The sequence below is a fragment of the Micropterus dolomieu genome, linkage group LG16 (genome assembly GCF_021292245.1).
Source record: "Micropterus dolomieu isolate WLL.071019.BEF.003 ecotype Adirondacks linkage group LG16, ASM2129224v1, whole genome shotgun sequence".
Taxonomy (NCBI): Eukaryota; Metazoa; Chordata; class Actinopteri; order Centrarchiformes; family Centrarchidae; genus Micropterus; species Micropterus dolomieu.
In genome coordinates this window covers 10,805,961-10,826,787 of record NC_060165.1, presented here as the reverse complement: position 1 = coordinate 10,826,787, position 20,827 = coordinate 10,805,961, and the positions used below count along the sequence as shown (strand labels likewise).

Sequence of the window (20,827 nt, the reverse complement as noted above, 5' to 3'; positions counted from 1 at the left end):
ACTGTAATCAACTAACAGGGCTCATTATGGGACATTATGGTATAGATCCAAAGATCGATGCATAGCTCCATGTACATACATAACAGCATCTAATATTAAAACAGAAAAGACTGACTAATGCCAATGATAAATTGATAGGATATATGAGCTCAGCACAATTTTGCTCTTCTTCTTTTTTTAAACAAGGGAGCTTTTATAGTCATTTTAGCATAGTAATTAGGGCTGTGCAACATTCATCATTTGCTCTGATACATATCTGCAGCTGGCAAATTGCAATCAGATACAGTGGGTATCTAATCTGTGATCTCAAATCAAATTAGGTCTATTTAGACAACCTTGGGAATGGGGTGATGAAACCCTGACAGAAATTAGGGGCTGGAAATTCAATTGTGACACTATGGTTATTATTCAGATACATGGATAACGGAGTGTGTGGCTTTCACATTGAACACAATGACCTGTACAAACAGAATATATATAGGATTTGCAGTCAAATATAAACAAGCGCATTATTTGCTTTGTTAGAGGAAAAAAAAGATCAATATTTAAATATGGTAAAATTGCTCCTGTGTAACTTGGTCTTGATCTGTGTCCTATAAGCCTTTGGCCGAATCTAAGGCGACGACACCTTAAGATGCTGCTTTTCTAATTATAGCTGCAGGTGGTATTTTGGAGCTGCTAGGTAATGGCAGAACCCACAGGGACAGTGGAGAATTCATCAGTGCTTATTATTAATCATCCCCCCAGCAGCGTGATGAGAGACTGGAGCTTCTGTACCCACCGGACCACTCAATGTCATTCCAAATATGGGTGGAAAATTACACCCAACAGCCTTCCTTTAAAATGGACTCCGAGCAGACGTGGACTGGAATTTTTTAGCTGCACACAGGTGCAAAAAAGAAAAAAACGGGCATGGATGGACGCATGAATATATGACCACACAAATGCATGCTTCATATGCGCACACACACACACAGTCATTCACAACATTGCCTTCTTCAGATGAGCACACTAAGAACTGCAAAATAGCGCTGCAAAAAAAAAAAAAAAAAAACTAAATTTTGCTCTCCGAAGAGATGCAGTGAGCGCACCACAGGAAGTGTGTGTGAAGTTAACAGCACAGGGCCTCTGTTTTAAAAAGCCTCCAGAGACCTGTTAGCTGGACTGCTCATTTCAATGTGTCTGTCTCTGGGCTGGGAGAAGGCTTGGGCTGGCCTCTTTGCGAGGCGCACACTGTCACACACAACCCCCCCAACCCCCCCCCCCCCCCCCCCCCCCCACCCCGAGCTCTTAGCCGTACGTCCATCCAAGAGACTTAACTAGACACTTTATGCTTACGCCGCGTTTCTCTCTCAGTGCTGTCGGGCTTTTTGTTCACGCCACAGCGTCTTTGTTTTTAGTCGACTTACTGAGTTTATATTTACATACACACAGTCGCATTCACTTTTCTCTGCTTATGTCAGTAATGTCACTAATCATAGTAATGTTGTCACATATTAGATCTCTAAATGTTTAAAGAAATAAAACTCACAAAACATTTTATCATTTTGTTATTTACACTTTTTTATTTTACAGCATTTAAAATGAGTTGTAATACAAAATACTAAAAATAAAACCTAAAATAAAAAGGGTAAAAAAAAAAGAAGAATGCTTTCTAGAGCAATGTAATGCATTAAAGTGGGATGCTCTGCAACAACTGTTAAACAGTATCTTCTTATCCTGCTCTCTATCTCTTTCTATGTAACCCTCTGTCTGCAGAGAGTATCAACACAGATAGAAAGCAGTCCTCTACCCAGCACCTTCAAATGTAAAAGAGTGATGACTGAGAGAGGGAGAGAATTGACCCCAATCAGGGGTGTGTGTGTGTGTGTGTGTGTCAGAGTGGTGATAAATGGTGGGGGGGCCAAGGCCACTGTGCTATGATGCCACTGCAGCCACCAGCACGACCCTTGGCTGGGGTTGTGCTGTGGAGGGAGGATGGGGGTTGAGACGGGATGGGGGTATGGAAGAGGCAGTATTGGGAGGAGCCTGCAGGACATGCCCCCTCTGCGCACATACAGATGCAGACACACAGAAACACATCTATTGTATAGCCATCACCAAACTGACCACAGGCTTTCAGCTGCCTCCAAAAGTACACACACACACACACACACACACACACACACACACACACACACACACACACACACACACACAAATGCACGCTTGCATGAAAACTGCCATCAAACGTAAAAGGACAGCACGCATCATTACATACCCGCGGCGTTGTCCCCCATCCACCCCAAAGCATGGCCCTCTGACCTCATCTCCCACTGCTCTTTTGGCAAACTGTCAAAGCCATCATTCACCGTGAAAAGACACGAGAGACACTTGACTCTTTTACTCTGCTGGTGACTGACTTTCACAACTCCTGCCCCCAAACCACCAACTCCCACACCCCCCTGCAGTTCATTCAGCCTCAACTTGCTTGGACTGAGAAGAATAGAGCAAGTACAATGAAACATGGATATGAAGAAGGACCAGAGAATGAAAGTGGAGCATCACATATTTGGGATTAGTTAATGGTGCCTCCAACCAAAACAATTCAGGGAAATCAAAAGAATAAAAAACCAACAGAAGGGAATAATATTACCAAGTCAAAATTATCTAAAAGTGTGGTTTAAAAAAAATCTAAATTACTTTCTGGTTGAGGGAATGTGAAACAGCGAGATTGCACGCAATTCACTCTTCAAAAGTGTCCCGGTCAAAGGTTTCTCTGCTGCTGGTGGGTCTATGGTTAGAGCGTCAGTATCTGCGTGTGAGCCTCCAACTACTGTCGAGTTAGGAGGCCCTCTGGTGGATACAGCTCTGCCATGACACACACACACACACACACACACACACACACACACCTAACAGCTCTGTATGATGCTTCAACACACACATTCTTTCCTTTCTCTGTCTATCTCTCGGGGAGTGTGTCTCTTACATGCACACACACTCTCTCTCTCTCTCTCTCTCTCTCTCACACACGGCTTCAACAACCTTGCTATAAAGGCAAAATGAAATGCCAACACAAAAACCACAACAAAATCTATAACCAACTAAAATCAGTCACTGCTAAACATTTTCATCACTCTACAGGCAAAAAGCTTCAGGCAAACATGCCGACTGCACAACAAACTACCCAAAAAATTTACCAAGAACACAAACAGCGATTATATAAACAATGCTTTTTCCCCATGTACTAAAAAACACACACACACACACAAAAATATATAAATACAAACAGCATAATATTTCATTGTGCCTCCTGCCTATGTAGAAAACCCCAGCGCTGCCTGAGAAGAGAGCAGAGCAGAGTGGGAGAGCGAGGGGAAAACAGAGTGAGAGAGAGAGAGAGCGGCAGAGAGACGAGACGGGGGAGAAATACAACTTACCTGCTGTTGTTGCAGATGCAGCAGCTCGACTGTGCTTACTTCGCTGCTCGTGTCACCAGCGCTTGATCTCCCATCTCTACTGCCAGCCTCTAATTGGCTGCTGCTTAGGGTGCTCATTCCATTTTGACTCATTGAACTGTTGCTTATTGTCTCTGTGGCCGACTCCTGCATCATCATGATTTAAAACCTAGAAGTGATTAAGAGGCACCGGTTAGGGCTCTTCTTGTTACAATTCCCCCCTTTTTCCCTCCTATTTTTTCTTTTTTTTTTTTTTTTTACGCTACCATTATCAAGCCCTCAGTCCCCCTCTGCAAATTAAAGCATTTAAAGAAGAGGGAGGGGGGAAAAGAGAAGGGGGGGATGCAGGAGGAGCAATTATGCATTCATTGTGTAAATGAAGCAATACAAAGAGATGCATGTCCTGGTGCTATTTAAAATGGGAGGGGTGCCTAAATGTGGCAAATGTTGTTATCCACTAAAATTTGGGCATAAATGTAAGCACCTGTCTTTAAGAAAAAAAGTTGGATAATTTTGTCATCATTTTTAATAAAAAATACATTTGTAGGAAATAAAAAATATGCTTGCACAAATATGTGATACAAAAATGAGTATACGCTTAATTCTTAATATCTCCCTCACACTTTAGGACAGCAAGGCTACACAGACAGAAACACAAGCACTCGTCCTAAAATATTTGCCGTCTTGAAGCTGTCAGATTTTCACTGTGTGTCGCATCTGAATGAAGCTGCCTAATGACGCAAAGCTAATCATGCAAAATTAAAATTGGGTGGTGGGGAGGAGGAAGCACCAAATCACATGGTGTAGGGCTGGTGATGAACACTATTATGTGTTTGTCATCTTTGCTGTAGCTAAATAAAATCTGCCTCACAGGCTTCCAAAGAGGCAGGATGCTCATGTGTCATTCATTGGATTTATTCCCCTTTCCCCCTTCTTTAATCACACCATATATTTTCCTTCATTTTGTGACATTTAAAAAAAAACAAAAAAAAATAGACAAACCAATTTTGAGCTGCAATCAAACTTTGTGATGGGAGATCTACAGTGTAAGACAAAAAATTTAACAGTAAATAAATATTGGACATTGAATTAATTGTCGCAGCATCTATTAGATATGGAAAACTGGTGAAAGAGAAAAAATGAGGGAAGAAAAGGGGAAAAAAAAAAAATCTATCACGAATATCACTAATGATTGTGCTAAAAACTGCATAAATTATGCATATTACCTTCTCTCTCTCCAGTAATAAATGTTTTATCATTTTCTCCTACATTTAATGCTCTGTACCTTCACTAGGACAGAAAGGAGCCCTACCAACATTACTCGACATTCTCACAATAAATAAAAGACACTCAGACCCAACAAATGGCACCTCACAATGCACTTCAGAATTATGCATTTTGGGCTGTCTCTATTTGGAAAAATGGTTATTTTTAATATTTAAAATTGAAATTTGAGAAAATTTTAGTGAATTCATGTTTTAAATGATGGAAAAAATCCTGTTTTAACGGCAGTTTTGTCACTTTCACATTTTAAAACACATATTTTAAAGGTTTTTTTAAAAAGTGCAAGAGCAACCTAATGCCAGATATTCCACATTCAGGCAACCAAAGAGGGTTGAATGATGATCATGATTGTGTGTGTGCATGTGTTTTTATGAGCATTTGTGCCCAGCCCACATGTGTGTTCTTTGGCCAGTAAATACCATTTTAATAGAAGTGTGTACATGTCCTTCTATGTGTTTGGGGGTGTGCTTGTGTGAGTGTGTGTGTGTATGTTTGAAGAGGGGCAGATACAGGACAGGCCTTAAAGGATGTCCACAGCCAGGATAAACAGGATCCAGGCAGGGAGAACAAACAGGGCTGAGCTGTTACACAGAGCAGGGCGACAGCTGCCCGGGACACAAGTAAATAGGGAAGAGGCCAGGACAAGGCGTGCTTGTGAACAAACAGGCCCCTGTTTAACACCGCACCGCTCACTACTGATGGAGAGAGACACACACAGAGAGAGAGAGATAGAGATAGAGAGAGAGAGAGAGAGAGAGAGAGAGAGAGAGAGAGAGAGAGAGAGAGAGAGAGAGAGAGAGAGAGAGATGAGCAGCGAGGGAAAGGGGGGGGTGATGGAGAGAGACAGATGAAAAGAATGAGAGTGAAAGAGAGAGAAAAGGAGAGTGAGTAGGAGGGAGGAAGGTGGTGGTGGTGAGGGAGGGAGGGAGGAAGGTGGTGGTGGTGGTGGTGGAGGGGGAAGACTGGCACAATGTGACATCCAATCCGGTGATGAATCTCAGCATAAGAAACTCAAGGCTACAGCCGAGATCAGCCGGCTAATAAGTATTCAAATTAGGCATAAATTTTACATGGCCAATGTTTAAAATATTCAGAGAAAGACTGTCTGATTGCCTTTACTACAATTTTATGAACATTCTAATGGAGCCTGGATCTCCTTTTTTTTCTGCTTTCTTTTTTGGACCAGCAATGAATGTTCAGAAAACTTGAAGATATATGAGACAAGGAAATAAGGGTTTTTAATAACATCTGAATGCAATGCAAACTGCTGTGGAAGTCCAAGGAAAATTGCTACTTTGATATTAACAAAGTAATGAAATTTGCTTTTATTGTACTTATATGGGATTACTTATGTATAAAAAAGGTAAAAAAAACACCAAAAAAAAAAAATCAGACTTCATAGCTTGAGTATACAAAATTTTAAATTAGGAAGCATAATTTGAATTTAAAAGACAAACATTAAAAGCCATTTACCCAGCTTAATCTCAGTGCCATAATCTCCCCTCCCTCCTCCAAAATAAAATCTGTGAAATATGTCTAACTGCAACATAATGATAATGCAGATATATGCAAAGTTTATTCGCAGAGATCAGATGGTGCTTTAACCTTAATGACAGTGGTGAGATAAATTAATTAGCCATCTAAAGGCAGCATTCAAATCTGCCAATTAGAATGTCAATTAGAAACACAGCCAGGCTGCAATGATGAGCGGGCTACTGAGCTGCAGATCTGACTGTGGGGGTGATGGAACTGTCACACACACACACACACACACACACAATACTCAAGAGAGACAGATAGTGACAATACTCGGCACCTGAGGGTGTGACTGTATGCATGTGTGCATCTATATTTGTGTGTGTGTGTGTGCCACAGATCCTCTGTGCCCTGTACCCTCTCCCTGAGGGGTACCAGCCCTGACCCTGGCTCAGCCTGTCCTAAGCCAACTGGGTCGGAAGGAGCCACACCACCCCTAGCTACAATATCGACTGGGGCCCACGCGCTGATCTGCGGCAGTGCAGGCAGCTTTAATGCCACATGAGTGAGGGCTGCCGGCTTGCCTGCACGCGAGTTTGACATCCCATAAATTGCTGGTGTCCTGCATTTCAGCACACCCGCTATTTGGTGCTATTTCCTCAAGCCATAATCTTCCAATGAAGGAGAACCTAGACTACTTATTATCATGATCGGAAACAGAGAGGAAGGCTGTTATTGCCCTGGTAATACGCTGGTAATTCTGAAGATGTATAGCTTTGGGAAGGAAGATGATAGTGATATGAAGTGTTTAGGTTGTGGGGTGGTGGAAAGATAGTGAAAGACAGAGATAACTCTGTGCTCTCTAAATTTACTGTCGTCAACGATCGCTGATGGCCCTAACAGTTTTATTAAGGTGCAGGCTCAACAAAAAGAAAGGCATTTCCTGATGAAGCAAAGATAGACACAGGCAGACGCTTTATTTGCAAAGCTTCAGACCAACTCCAGGTTTTGTCTCATTCCTTGTGCAACCATACCCTTGCTTGCTATTCCTCTTCAGCTTGAGCAAATATTTACTCTCGAATCTCGCACTACGCAAATCTGTCTCTTCCATCAGGTACAGAATCTGAGAAGGGGTCTTGAAGACGCATTTGGCCCAGAGATTGAGAGAATTTCTCCTCTTTCTTCTGAGAAGTGACACAACAAAGGTGTAAGGAAAATTGAGCCTTTCATTGCCTCATACAGCCCCCCCTCCACACACACACTCTCTTTCGCACATACACACACACACACACACACACACACCTATCATTAAAGGGGAAAGAAGCAGCCCTCCATCTTTGTTTGCGAGCTCTAAAAGCCCTTAATGTAGCCTCATTACCTGGCCTGTCTCCCGCTCTATCATGTGCAGTAAACACACACTATGACACTGGCCATCCATCTAGAGGGAATACACAGCTGTCTGCTGTGCTCCAACACTGTCTGGGGAGACAGACTGGGGAATTTAACACACATGCACACATATACACACATATTATGTTGTTAACACACAGCGGGCTTGACACTGGTTTTTCGTTCAGAGTCTCTAGGTTATCCATTTTCAGTGTGAGGATGTTCTCCTCTGTCTCGATCTAGAACACTGCTCCATTCCCTCATTTTATATGCATGAGTTGCAAAAAAAATTTTTCATTAAGATGATGAAAAAGAAAAGAGGGAAACAAAAGTGACCGGTAAACCTGTGATCCCAAACGTCATTATCAGTTAACATTTCAGGTGGCTGGTTGGAATTCTTTTGGTTTGTGAGATCAAAATAAAAAAAAATAATAGTAGAAATTACATTTCACACTCTGCTGACTCCTCACAGCTCTCTGATCAAGTCGAGATATGGTTACCATTTAAAATAATCACAGATTCTGTGCTTGAGTGAAATTAATTCATCATTGCCATAAGTTACTATGCATACAAAATAAAGAAGTAACTGGGCAAGGACAAGGGCTCACATATTCAATACTTCAGATTGCTTAATAAATCAAAATGCCACATATATGCTGACTTAAAAAAATGGTGCTTAAACCACTGCATTTTAAAAATGATGAATTGAATCCAAATAACAGAGAGCAAAAAAAGTTTTAAATAACTTAATCAGATGCCTTGCATACGTTTATGCAAGGCATACCATCAGTGCATGCCTTGAAATAATCTTTGATTATGATGACATGTTTTGTTTGTACTTGGGTGTGTACTGTAATTTTTTCTTGTTGCGAGTTGTCACAGCACAGGGACACCACAAGCAGTTTATTACAGCCTATAGCTTCAAGCAGTGAGTTTGGAGTCGGAGACGGAAAAACGACCACTTGGAAAGCTACGTTCGACAAAGCCCAGTCCCCCGGATTAAGTAAGGCAAGCCAGGCTGCCGTGCTTTAGAATTAAAAGCTTCCTTTTTGGCACGAAAGGGGCACCATAAAAGAGCATTAATGACTACTTCTTATAAACCTTCGTATGGTAATGGTTTCTGCTCTCAGATAGAGGAATTTCAAAAGTGTTTCACCGGTGAATAAAGATTGCTTTGGAAAAAAGGGGGCTGAAGAAATCATATTTACAAAATCAGGAGTGGGGCCAAATGAAAAGAGATGAATATGAATAATGGACTTTGCTTTTTTAGGGATTAACATTATTCAAAGCAACAGAATCAAATGTGGTTATCTCCTGTCCAATGAGCCCTACACTGAGAAAACCTCAGTCATATTTCAATTCTTCATTTGAGCTGACAATAAATCGTAGTTCTGTGATAGGAGACATTCAGTCAAGAATGTTCAGAACTTAATTCTCTTCTATTTACAATAAGAGATGAGACAGAATAAGATAAAAGACAGACTATTTGCCACAGTGTGTAAGTGTCCCTGAATGGAGTGTGAGTGTGTGTCAGAGTCAGTGTTTGTGGAGTACAGAAAGGGAAAAAAACGACAAAGAGAACCAGAGGAAAGGGTGTAAAGTGCATGTTCAATTGTATGGTCTGTACAATGTCTCCTTAGAATCAAATGCAAGAGGCACTCATGAATAGTGTGCATGATAGTATGTTAATACAAATTCATTTTATATGAATATAACCAGCTCTGAAATATGACAATGGCAAAACAGTTATTAAACATGGGCTATCCTATTGCTTATTTAAAAAAAATGGCACGGTAGACTAATAACAAAATGTTAAATTAAAATCAACAATGAATCATTTAGTAAAAAAGGGGGGAAATGTTTTCAGATGAAATTTAATTTAACGACTATTTAATCTCCTTTGCTCAACAAAAAATACCACTAAAGCAATAAATGCAAACTTCTTAAATATATTACTGTAGCACAGCACGCCCCTCACAGACGGAGAAAAAGAGGAGGAGAGAAACTAGTTTTCTCCTGCATTTAGGCTCGTCCCATATCATTTACACGTTACCCATCAGGCACCTCATTCTGCTTAAGCAGGAGACAGCCCCGCTGCTGTGGGTGAGCAAGATGGTGACGAAAGCTGATCAGTCGGCTCTCATTTGCATATTTGCCAATTCCATTAATTAACTCGGCCCACCTAATCAGGGCTAATTGACCTATAAAAGAGGGGAGGCCTCATTGTCTCGTCCAATCATCTTTACCAAGAGCAGAGGAGGTGCGCTGGTGAATGCAGGGTACTTCCAACCTAACTGTATTTATAGACCTCAAGCGTGGATGTATTCCACCCAGAAAAGACGTTTTATTCACTACCTGAACTGAAGCGATCAGGACTGAGCTGCTTTGACATGGAGCAAGAGCTGGAAAACAAAAAGGAGAAAATGGACAAATTCTTTACACTGGTTTGGTGCCTTGTCGAGGTGAGAAGAGAAAAATCAGAGGAGCTAATGACAGTTGGATGGCCTGACTCTCCGGTCCTCTCCACAGCGCTGCTGATACAGCGGACAGGCGCAGGGAGCCAGCCGCGGCCGGCACAGCTACAGAGACATAGCTCATTGTGACGTTTCCAGTTATTTCTGGTTGATTAGGGCCATTATGTCTCCAGCTCTGATTTATGTTGTCATTCCCCCTCAGCAGTCCTGCATCGATAGATCTTAATGAATTGGTAAATAAGGGTGAAGATTGCAGTTGACAACACCGCAACATTCCTCATTCATACCAGACAAGATTTATGTAACCAATTAGGAGCATAACAGGGGGGGACTGGTCAGGAGAAATAATAATCTTTCCACAGGAAAATTACCAAAGTCTAGCCCATGACAAAAAAAGATAATGGGCAGTGTTTAACACTGGCTTAGTCACACTTTCTCCATGCCCGGTTGGGGACTTTAAAACTGCTTGGAAGAAAGGATCACTCCTGCTCCTCTTAGGATTAAGAAATTGATTTTACAAAAATATACAGTGACTGGCTGACAGTGTACTGCCTGACCGCACCTCCCCATTTTGAAAACACGCCCGGCTATTCAATCCACATCTGAACAATATCCAAACCAAGATAATGTTGGAATCAACAGATTAAAAATTAAGCCATTGCAAACAAAGCACCACTTTGATGTGGAAATATTAAATTCAAGAAGTCAACCCCCACCATCCAAAACAGAAACAATAAAAAAGAGAAGTATCTGTATCTGTGTGCAGGTGTGTGTGGTGGGGTTACACAAAATTGTTTGCTTAATGTTTGATACACTAAGAAATAATCATTTGCATTTTTTAATAGTCTCATATTTAATTTCTCTACACTGCAGTTCTAGGAATCTGTTAGCAGACAAATAAAGGCCTTTGTCATTAAAAAAAAAATTTCAGATAAAAGTGCTGATCATCAATAGCCAGCGACAGGCCGGGAAGACCCATAGGGCAGGAGTGAACAGAGGTGGAAAATTAAAGCAGAGTGATACGGGAGCCGGCTCCTTTCAGCCTCTCTCCCTTCAAGCACATGCAAATGAGGCCGTGCTGCTTAACTGCATCATTTATGTGGATAATAGCGGCATCATCATTACGGGAACTCAAATTAAATTACATCACAATTAGCATAACAAAGTGATTGGTTAAACTTTCAAAACAAATAATGCGGCTCTGCTAATGAACAGTGTTAATTGGCCAGTGTGCATTCTAAATAAAACATGTAGGTAAACATGTGTTTTAGTTAAACACTTCTAAAATTCATTTTACCCCCTTTCTTTTAACAGAACAAGACAGACGTGGAAGGAGGAGGAAAAAAAGACTGAAAAAAGAAGACTCAAAACGGAATATTGCCAGGGGGATTTGTAAGCTGAAATATAAAATGTGTAGCATTTAATTTTATTGCGCTAAAGAACCTATTATGTGCCAGACTCTGGAGAACAATGTAAATTATCTGCCTTCAAAATGGAGTTTGGCCAATTCTCCATGTGAACTAATCACATAGCTCATTATGCATTAGGGTATTAAATTATGAAGAGGAGTCCCTTTCGCATTCCTGCACAAAGCCCTATGAAATGTTAATAATATGCCCACAATAGCCCAATACCATGCCTTGCTCACCCTCATCAATATTTAAGTAAACAAATGATCCCACTCGCCTTTGATAAAGATAATTAGTGCTTCACCGATCATCAGTCTTGTGACCTCTCTCCTCTTCAAACTACACATCTGCTCCAAAGAGTTTAGGATTTTCTTTAACACACCAAGAGATGGGAGAAAAACAAATAAGTCAAACTTCAGGTAAAAGCTTTGTCCTCTCCAAACACACATCTGCAACCCATCTATCGGAAAGGCGATACACTGGCTGTGCCCCTTTTATTTCTGTTTATTCATAGTGGTGAATCCCTGTCCTCTTGATTTAAATGATCAATGATTAGCTAAGCAAGCAAGAAGCAATGTCTGAAAAACACCAGAGCACACTGACCAACTAATACAAGAGCAGAACATTTCACAGTGAGTGACTTCACAGTCACATGCACACACACACACACACACACACACACACACACCATGAAGCCACGTTGGTGCACCCACGCACGCACTCACTTGTACACATGCACACACACACACACACACACACACACACACACACACACACACACACTCTGAGCCATTCATCAGCACTAATTAAGCAGCAGATTAACAGAGCCCGCAGACCACGGCTGCACGGTTACACAGTGGGACGACCAGCGGGGAAGGCAGGAGACACAGCCCGGCAATAAAACACAATCATTAAACACAGCCAAGAGCCTGAAGCCCACTACGGATGACACAGGATTGATGAGTGAAGGGATGATGGATGGATAGATGGAGGGATGGACAGAGTCTGCCTGACTTTCTTTTTTCTTTTTTTACCTGAAGGTGAGGAGTGCCAGAGAGCTTGACCAGAGAACAGAGTGCTTGACTCTGCCACCGCCGAGGGTGTCTAGCAGCAACAGCCGCAAGTCGACTGGTGTCACCCCGTGGAGAGGCAACACTATCTGTGTCATCACTTCAGCCGTGTTTATGGGGGATGGCATCATAAACAAGTCAGCCTCCGAGCCCCCCCCCCCCCCAACCCGCCCTAGTCCCCCCCAGCCCGCCTATAGTCCCCCCCAGTCCCCTCCAGTCCCCCCCGCGCTCCTTCTCTCTCTCACTCCTTTCCTTCTCTCGCCACCTCACCACCACCAAGCCATTCATGCATACTTAAATCACCCTCGTCCCATTAAAAAAAAGAAAGCCCAGACGCCTCTCCTGACAATTATTCTATCATTTCCAGTTGTCACTGGGGCAATTACCGACCGGGGCCCCCTGTGCGGGTCGGACATGCAGGCCTGATAGTAAAGGCTTGAGATGGGGGAGAGAATAGTGGGAGAGGGGACTGCTAAGGCAGTGTGTGTGTGCCTATGTGAATGGAAGGGGGGGGGGGGGGGGGGGGGGGGGGGGGGCAGTGTACAAAATGGAAATTTATGACAGAGACACGATGACTTCTTTCTCTCTCTACACTGGAAATAATTAGACCATCATTTCTTATGCCTGCCACTGATGAAATATATCACAATTACTGGAAAACACTACGTATCATTTCATTCCCCATTTTATTGGAAATGAGAGACAAGGCAATTATTAGTTAGAGCTCTATTTTGCTGTCTTTTAATTTAGGGATTTCATATCTGATTATATTTATTACATCAGGTACTTTCTGCAAGTAAGTATAAAGAAAGAATCGTTTTTCTGTGCATTTGGGTGCAAATGTGTAAGAGCGACTGTGTGTGTAGGTAGTCTGTGTGTGTGGGTGGGTCCTGTGTGTGAATGACGGTGTGTGTGTGTGTGTGTGTGTGTGTGTGTGGGGCTCTTCACACGGGGAGCGCTGTGACTCCTCGCAGGATGCTCGCCGGCTCTCCCCCTGCACCTCGGCTGCATGCTTACCAGGCGGCTCGCGCTACTCGCACTACTCTCGCTCTAATCTGCTTCCCTGAACACTCTCTCATTCGCTCTCTCACTCTCTTGTGTGAACACGCACGTAAACACACACTCTTAAACACAACCTGCCGGACCGGCTCTCTACTTTGCTCTATGTACCCGTCATCTCTGAGACGAGGGGGGAAACGGAGACAGAGGAAGGGCTGGAGGACGCCACTATGAGAGGTGCATTCGCAGCAAAGGTACGTGTGTTTTATTCTAGTGCTATTCTAGTTTCTTTTCAGCTCACATTGTGTGTGTGTGTGTGTGTGTGTGTGTGTGTGTGTGTGTGTCTGTGTGTGTCTGTGTGTGTCTGTGTGTGTCTGTGTGTGTCTGTGTGTGTCTGTGTGTGTGGATGTAAAGAGTATGAATGGGATTAGTGAAGGGCTGAGCGGCAGTCGGTAGCCTCCACACCGTGCTCTGGCAGAGTGTATAGGGCTCTTAAAAACAATTAGCCATATGACATCCATGCATTACCAAGTTACACGCTATCACAAAGCACTGCTACGATACCACAAGTACACACCCAAACAAGGTCATAAATAATAGTTAGACTGCAAAACAGAGAGCTCAAGAGTGACAGACAAAATAACCTACCTTTTAAACAATGAGAGAGAAATCCACTCTCCCCGGTAAGAAGCATTTGAAGAAGTATTCTCAGAAGCTTGGAAGCATTAGCGTGTATCAAAAATGAAGAGAGGGGGTAAAATGCCGCAAGCAGAAAAAAAACAAAGCAGCTAAAGTGGAAGAAAAAGGGGGGAAAGAAAAAAAGTAAAGAGAAACTAGCTGACGCTTGGTGTCAAAGACATCACCAGAGAAGTATTTACAGCGGTATTTACAGTAGTGCGAGGGGAGAGCACCTCTGCCTGGTCACGTCTGAGAGACAGTTGCCGTTTCAGTGCTGCCTAATTAAAACAAGTCAGGCAGCCCTGCTGGATTGTTTTGACGCCTGAGGACCAATAGTACACAAAAACCAGTGGCTTGATCGGTGGGGTAGGGGGCTGGTCGTGGGGAGCGGAGAGGAGGGGGCGGAGGGTGGCGAGAGTTGGCAAAGGGATGGTGGGGGGTGTAACTGTGTGTATGTGTATAAGGGGGGCTTCAGAAGAGGCGTTTTGTAGAGGAATCTGAGAGGGGAGGGAGACGACAAAAGGTTCAGAACTAGGGAGTCCTCCACATGCCGAATGTCGAATGCTTCTTGTTAGACAAAATATTAAGATGATACATTTCAACTTTTTTTGTCAACAACGCTATCACCTTTTTAAGACCGGCCAAACTGAAACCACCATCTCAACACAGTGAAGAGAGCATGGTAAGACATTTAACAGCGTGTTAATTAGAACTAATTTTTTTAAAAGAAGTGAAACATACAAGCTGAAAAACCATTCACGGCCCTAATCCTCCCCTCAGCCACAGTTTTTAAATGCTTGGTTTACCACTTGATAAAAGGCAAACGTGTCTATACAGATGTCTGACATGAGGATTCAGCTGTTTGAACAAGTCTCTCCTAATGAATTAGTTCAGTATCTCTAACTGGGACCGCAAAAACCGCCGGGCCCCACTGCCTGCTAAAGAAGCCGATGAAAGCTGAAGCAAGCCGAGTTAAGCTGGGCTGGGCTCAGATGTGCTCAACGTGATTTATCAACATGTTTCCCCCTACTGTAAACAATGCACAACAGGCAATGAGCTGGAACATTTAGGGCTAATGGTGTTTGTCAATTCTTTTGTCAATTTTTTTATTCCCTCCTCTCTCCCTCTCTCTATCCCCCCCCCTTCTCGCATGCCACAGATGTTTTTCTTAGTTGCTCCAACAGACAGGAATCTACTGGCAAGAAGAAAGGCTCCGTCTTCCCCAGGAGAGAGCAGTACAAAGCCCCCAGTCTGCACACAGCAGATGCAGAAAGCCAGTCCATCTGCCACCAGCTCGCTCTGCCACATGGGCCTGAGAGATTTTATACAAGAGGGGACTTTTTTTTTTTGTTTTGTTTTTTACATATGTTTGTGCCATATACACATAATCAAATACACACACACCTAAATCTGGCAGAGATGCAACTCTAAAATTCATAGTTATACACTAACAGACACACACAAGCATGCATACAGGCAGCCACAGAATGGGGTTATAGAGAGTGCAAGAACTTTTATGTTTTAAAGAGAGGCACCAAGGGCAACTATGACAGATTTATTTAGGAAAAAGATGTAGCCCCTAACGCGGGGTAAAGACCACTTGAACTCACAGCTCTGAGCAGTGCACTGGCATGATTTAACAGGCTCTGAATATCACATTATCTCCCAGGCTCCGCTGGAGCATATTTCAGCTATATGATATAATTATTTAGAGACCAACACAAACCAAAAGATGTAGCATTTTAATTAGTGTCCACCGTCTGAGCTGTGAAGCAGGGAGGGTAAACACTAAACAATCATGGCAGAGTAAGAGAGACAGTGGGAGTTGAACCAAGTGAGAGAAAGGGCGTGGGGGTGGGTGGGTTGGGGGTGACAAGAGTGCAAAAGCAAGCAAGAGCGAAAACACAGCGACAGGGAGAGGCAAAGGGGGCTAACATTAAACAACTGCTGTTAATTGCTCTCAGCATCCACATTATGCCAGTAATTTCTCCCATTTCTCTTTCAGCGTTAACGGCTTCAGGCAAGAAAGCTCCTTTAGCCCCTTTAATAAACTACTCAGAGTGCCTCACTGAAAAAGACAAACAAGAGGCCCGCGGCCTTAGAAACATTTGCTTCACTAGGGGGAATGCTATGCCTATTTCTACACATCTGTGACAACTGTGTGCCTCCTCCCTTCAGGTATTTATTCTCTATGTCTCTTCTTCCTGTGCTTTCTGCTGCCAAGGTCAACGGAGACGAACAGGCCCACTAGCGTCTTGACGTGGTGGCAGCAGAACAGTGAAAGGAGAAACAGAAGGGGGGGGGGGGGGGGGGGGGGGGGGGGGGGGGGGTGGTGGAGGAGATAGACATGTGTAGTGGGTACAGTGGGGAGGGGTGATGGTGGCAGCAGCTGGTTACCAACCCTGGCAGCAGCAGCAGCAGTGGGGGAGCAGTGGATCTCTGATGCAGTGCAACGCTGTGACGACGACGGCGACTAATGTCGCCTCCCGTCTCCCGGCACTGCTATCATTTTCACAGTTTACACACAGACACACTACCACCAACTACTAATTTTCTATTAAAGCCACCGTGAAGTGCATTGCCTCTGGGGCATTAGACAAAGTCAAGCGCCCATCACAGCGGTTTCCCTCGTCAATTCTGCCACAATCACTTCAGCACCAATGTAGATGCACTGCCATAAGGTTTGTCAGTCAGTAGCAGCCCAGCCTTCACCCATGTGAATCACTTTGTTAACCCTTTAACAACCATTAGTCTAAAACTTGCACGCTAATGATAGAAATGAGTGACATTCAGAAAAGGAGAAACCCTTAGTATGTGTTTAAATAAAAGCATGTATGACCTTTTAAATATACACACGTAGAACGAGCACAAAAGACAAAGAAAATGGTGCAGAGAGAAACAGACTTTGCGGCTTTTCTCTGACTGTGAGTGTGTTCAGTATTTACTCGAACTTGAGTGCCAAGAACATCAATGATGTTCACTTTGCATTTGGAGGTTATCCATTTGACTTCCCTTCTGCCTCGTCCATTCTCACATTTAAGAGCCGGTTGGCCAAAATGAATTGATGTTACTTATGCTAAAATATGCTCAACTGCCCCTTAGCAACTCCCACACAGCAATAACCCATGTTTCCACAGAGCTGAACAACCGCACATGTGAAACAGAGCACACAGACATCAGCACCATTTGTTAGATGTCACACAAATGTTCCACAAGCACAAATTCATCTTAGTCACTTCACTTAGTCCTGCCCACAAATAAATAAATAAAAAAAAACAAATAAGGCATAATGAGGGAGTAGGGCTCTTTTTAGTCCTGGGCAATGTTGATCACACGATACGTTGCTTACGGCCAGAGAGCAGGGACCATTATGGACCGGTGATTATATAAGTGGTTGGAAGGCAGCACCATTTTAATATACTGTACTTAAGCACCAGGGTATCCATGGCAACTTGCCTTGCACCGTGCATTCAGAAATCCCTAATGAAATGCCTATTAAGTGGCTGATAATGACAGTGTCCAAATATATTTGCATATGTATTTTAGTGCAAAAAAATGAGAGCAGTGAATGAAGGTAGAGAGGGGACTGATTACTGCAATCACAATAATAAATATGGTGATTTTGTTTTGTCTGTTGTTTGAAGAAAAAGCCATTATTTTAGGAAATATACAATTTCTTAATCAGTGAAGAAGACAAATGTAAGGCTTGGTCATTTGGTCTACAAAAGAGCTATTATGTATATAAGTACAGCTTTTAATAAAACTTATACAAGGGAAAAAAATGAAGGGGTGTGAATTGAGGCCTCATTGCCTTCCTCTGGGAGTCTCCACATGTGACTTCCATTTGCGACTTTGGCTGAGTGCCCAACAGGACATCCCTGAGAGAGTGTTTGCTTGACTCAATATCAACAGCCCGAGTAAGCAGCCTAGGGGGTGGGGTAGGTGGTGGTAGTGGTGGTGGTGGGTAGGACTCTGTGGCCAAGCCCGGCCTCAGATTCCTATTCAAAATAAACCAGGCTGTACATTCACCGGGCCCTGTAAGATCAACACACGCTGCAAGGAGCCACGTATAGCACTCAGCAGCGTTCCGCTTGTGCCTCTCCAAGGCTTAATGATACCTGCACCTCCCCTCCAGCTGCTTCTGCCAACGTCGCTGCTACACACAGACAGCAGGCGGGAGGGAATTAAAGTATACATTACAGCAGAAAAATAAAAAGAGATCGAAATGACAGAAGTCAGACAGTTCAAGCTGACCGGGCCTCTTGAAATGAAGGAGCTGGTAGACTAGCAACAGACACTCCACGTTAAATTGGCCCTTCTGTGCCCCCTCTGCTCAACCCCCCTTCTAAAATAAAAAAAACAAAACAAAAAAAAAAAAAACCTTTTCTTCAAAAGCGCATTTGAATTAAACGAGTTGCTGAAATCAAAGGCTTGGCTGAGCCGGGTAAATTTAAACAAGCAAGTGCGGCTCACAGCAGTTTACCTGTTATACAGCAGATTGGAATTAGATGAAAGAGAAGAGCATGGCAGACAACTTCCCTTTCTTCACAGTAGTAGATATTATCATATAGTAAGGGCGGCTGCAGTTTAAATTAGATACCGTCTAAGGGAAAAGTACATGCTACTGAGTTGTTGTTTTTTAATGTTCCTGGCCACTGAGACTGTCATTGAGATGAAGGAACAGGTAAAAAAAAAAAAAGTGAGATACAATAGTCGTTTCACGCATTCACATTTCCTGTTAGGGATGAATATAAAACCCATTTATGAAAGTGATCTGTAGTGTCTGAGGATCCCACAGCTCTGCCAAAGAGATTATCATTCCCAGAACCGTGGCTACACAGTTGAATGGCAGCAAGACAAGCTCCACTGGCAGTCAAAAGAGCACAACACCTGTATATGCTATGCAACAACCACTATCTAAGGTCCAAGGAATCCTGTCAATGCATTCACAAGTAGCAATGAAAAATACTTCCATGCGGGATGACGGAAAAATTAAACACTGACCATGAATTTGAAAGTTTGGGAATTATCTCCACAAGCTGTTGAGACGTGGTGTTTTTCTGTTCTTGTGTTGGAGAGCGGAGTCCTCCGATTACCTCGGCCTTCTGACTTACTGCTGACACAGTGGCTATCCATTCATGACTTAAACACCATTCAACTAGACACCAATAACACCTAAAAACCGCTGATCAAATTAATTCAGAAAAAAGGAATTCCAGCAAAGAATAATAAACTCATTATGTGGAAATTTCAGACTCTCCTATTCACCACACCGTGGCTAATTCAAACCTAATTTTTACTAGCCACTAATTTGAGGGTGAAGGGCGGGGGATAGGAATTACATCTGGAGGTAATTTATTGTGTGAAACTGAGCCCAGTGGAGGCTCAGAACCCCCCACCCACAAAAAAAAGACAACAGAAACAGACAAGACGTAGAGAAGGAACTATTTAGGTGAGCGGGACTTCCGGAGCACTGAAACGACACTTTTCACAAAAATGTTTTCATTGTGCTGTCACCAGGCGCAGGCTGGAGAGGATATAGGTGCTGCAGACAGACAGAGACACTGATAAATAAGAAAGAGGGGGAGTTTCAGGAAATGTGGGACTTCATGTACAGTTCGGGCTCCTCCAGACAGCTGCACTGGTTCAGGATTTAGTAAAGAGCCAAAGATGTGGAGCTTAGAAAAGGTTTGGGTTAATTTTGACTCTAAAGTTGGGTGTTGTGCCCGCTCTAAAAGGCTTAGAGTTTATGAGGACGTCTCCCTCTCAAGTGACCAGCTACATCTGGGCTGCCTAAGTGGGCTGCCCAATAAATGGCACACTTTTCCAATGATCTGTAGTTTCAAAGCATTGCGTAAACGGTATCCAGCTGTATCAATTTCACTGTATGGATGCAAACTTAACAGTTATTTGAGAGGAAGTATTTGTGAGGGAGAGAGGACTACACGTGGACATAGCTGAAACATTTTTCTTGATTACACTGAAAGAAGTCACACTGATCAAGTTGAGAGAACGAAATAGTTTGGCGCCCAACAATCAGGCACAGTGAAAAAGCCCTGCAGGAGGACATTAACATGTGATAGAGAAACTTGCTACAGTCCCTTCCACACCACAACCCCTTGCTCTCCACTTCCATCCTCTGCCACCCCTCCAATGCTAAATGTGTTTTCCAAATGAAAATAAACGGAGTCCGACCGGTTTGAGGCAGTCATACTCCGGAATATGAGATCAAATAAAGGCTTCTGTGGAGGCTGAAAGGAGAAATGAAATGGCTTCTGAGGAGAGATGTACCGAGTAATAAAATTACTCCTTTATATCTTCCTAAACAGCACATGTTCCCCTGGAGTGGGTGAGGACTTCACTTTGGTCAAAGACAAGTATGCAAGTGGCAATTTTTCCTTCAGGGAAGATTCCCAGATACACTTCTTGAGACTTGGCGCATTGCAATTTTCTTGAAAACGAGAAACTATTTCAGCAACAAGTTAAGCGGAACTTAGGAAGTTTCACTTTGATGATGTGCCAGTATACGCTGTCATTGAAATGTATGTTCCATTAAATTGGAACAGCAAGATGATTCATAAGCCTATTGCTTTTCAATGAGTTCAAAC

The 20,827-nt window shown here is 43.0% G+C and overlaps 1 protein-coding gene across 4 annotated transcripts in view; it reads right to left on the bottom strand.

Annotated features, from left to right (window-relative positions):
- The window catches only part of foxp2 (forkhead box P2), a 104,224-nt gene that overhangs the window by 59,084 nt on the left and 24,313 nt on the right, over positions 1–20,827 (bottom strand). Inside the window, exon 4 of one of the 4 annotated variants that reach the window (XM_046072070.1) lies at positions 3,423–3,609. The exons of the other annotated variants lie outside the window; for them this stretch is intronic. Coding sequence (XP_045928026.1) covers positions 3,423–3,599 — 177 coding nt within the window. The 5' untranslated portion in view covers positions 3,600–3,609. The remainder of the gene's footprint in view (positions 1–3,422; positions 3,610–20,827) is intronic. 4 annotated transcript variants of the gene reach the window in all.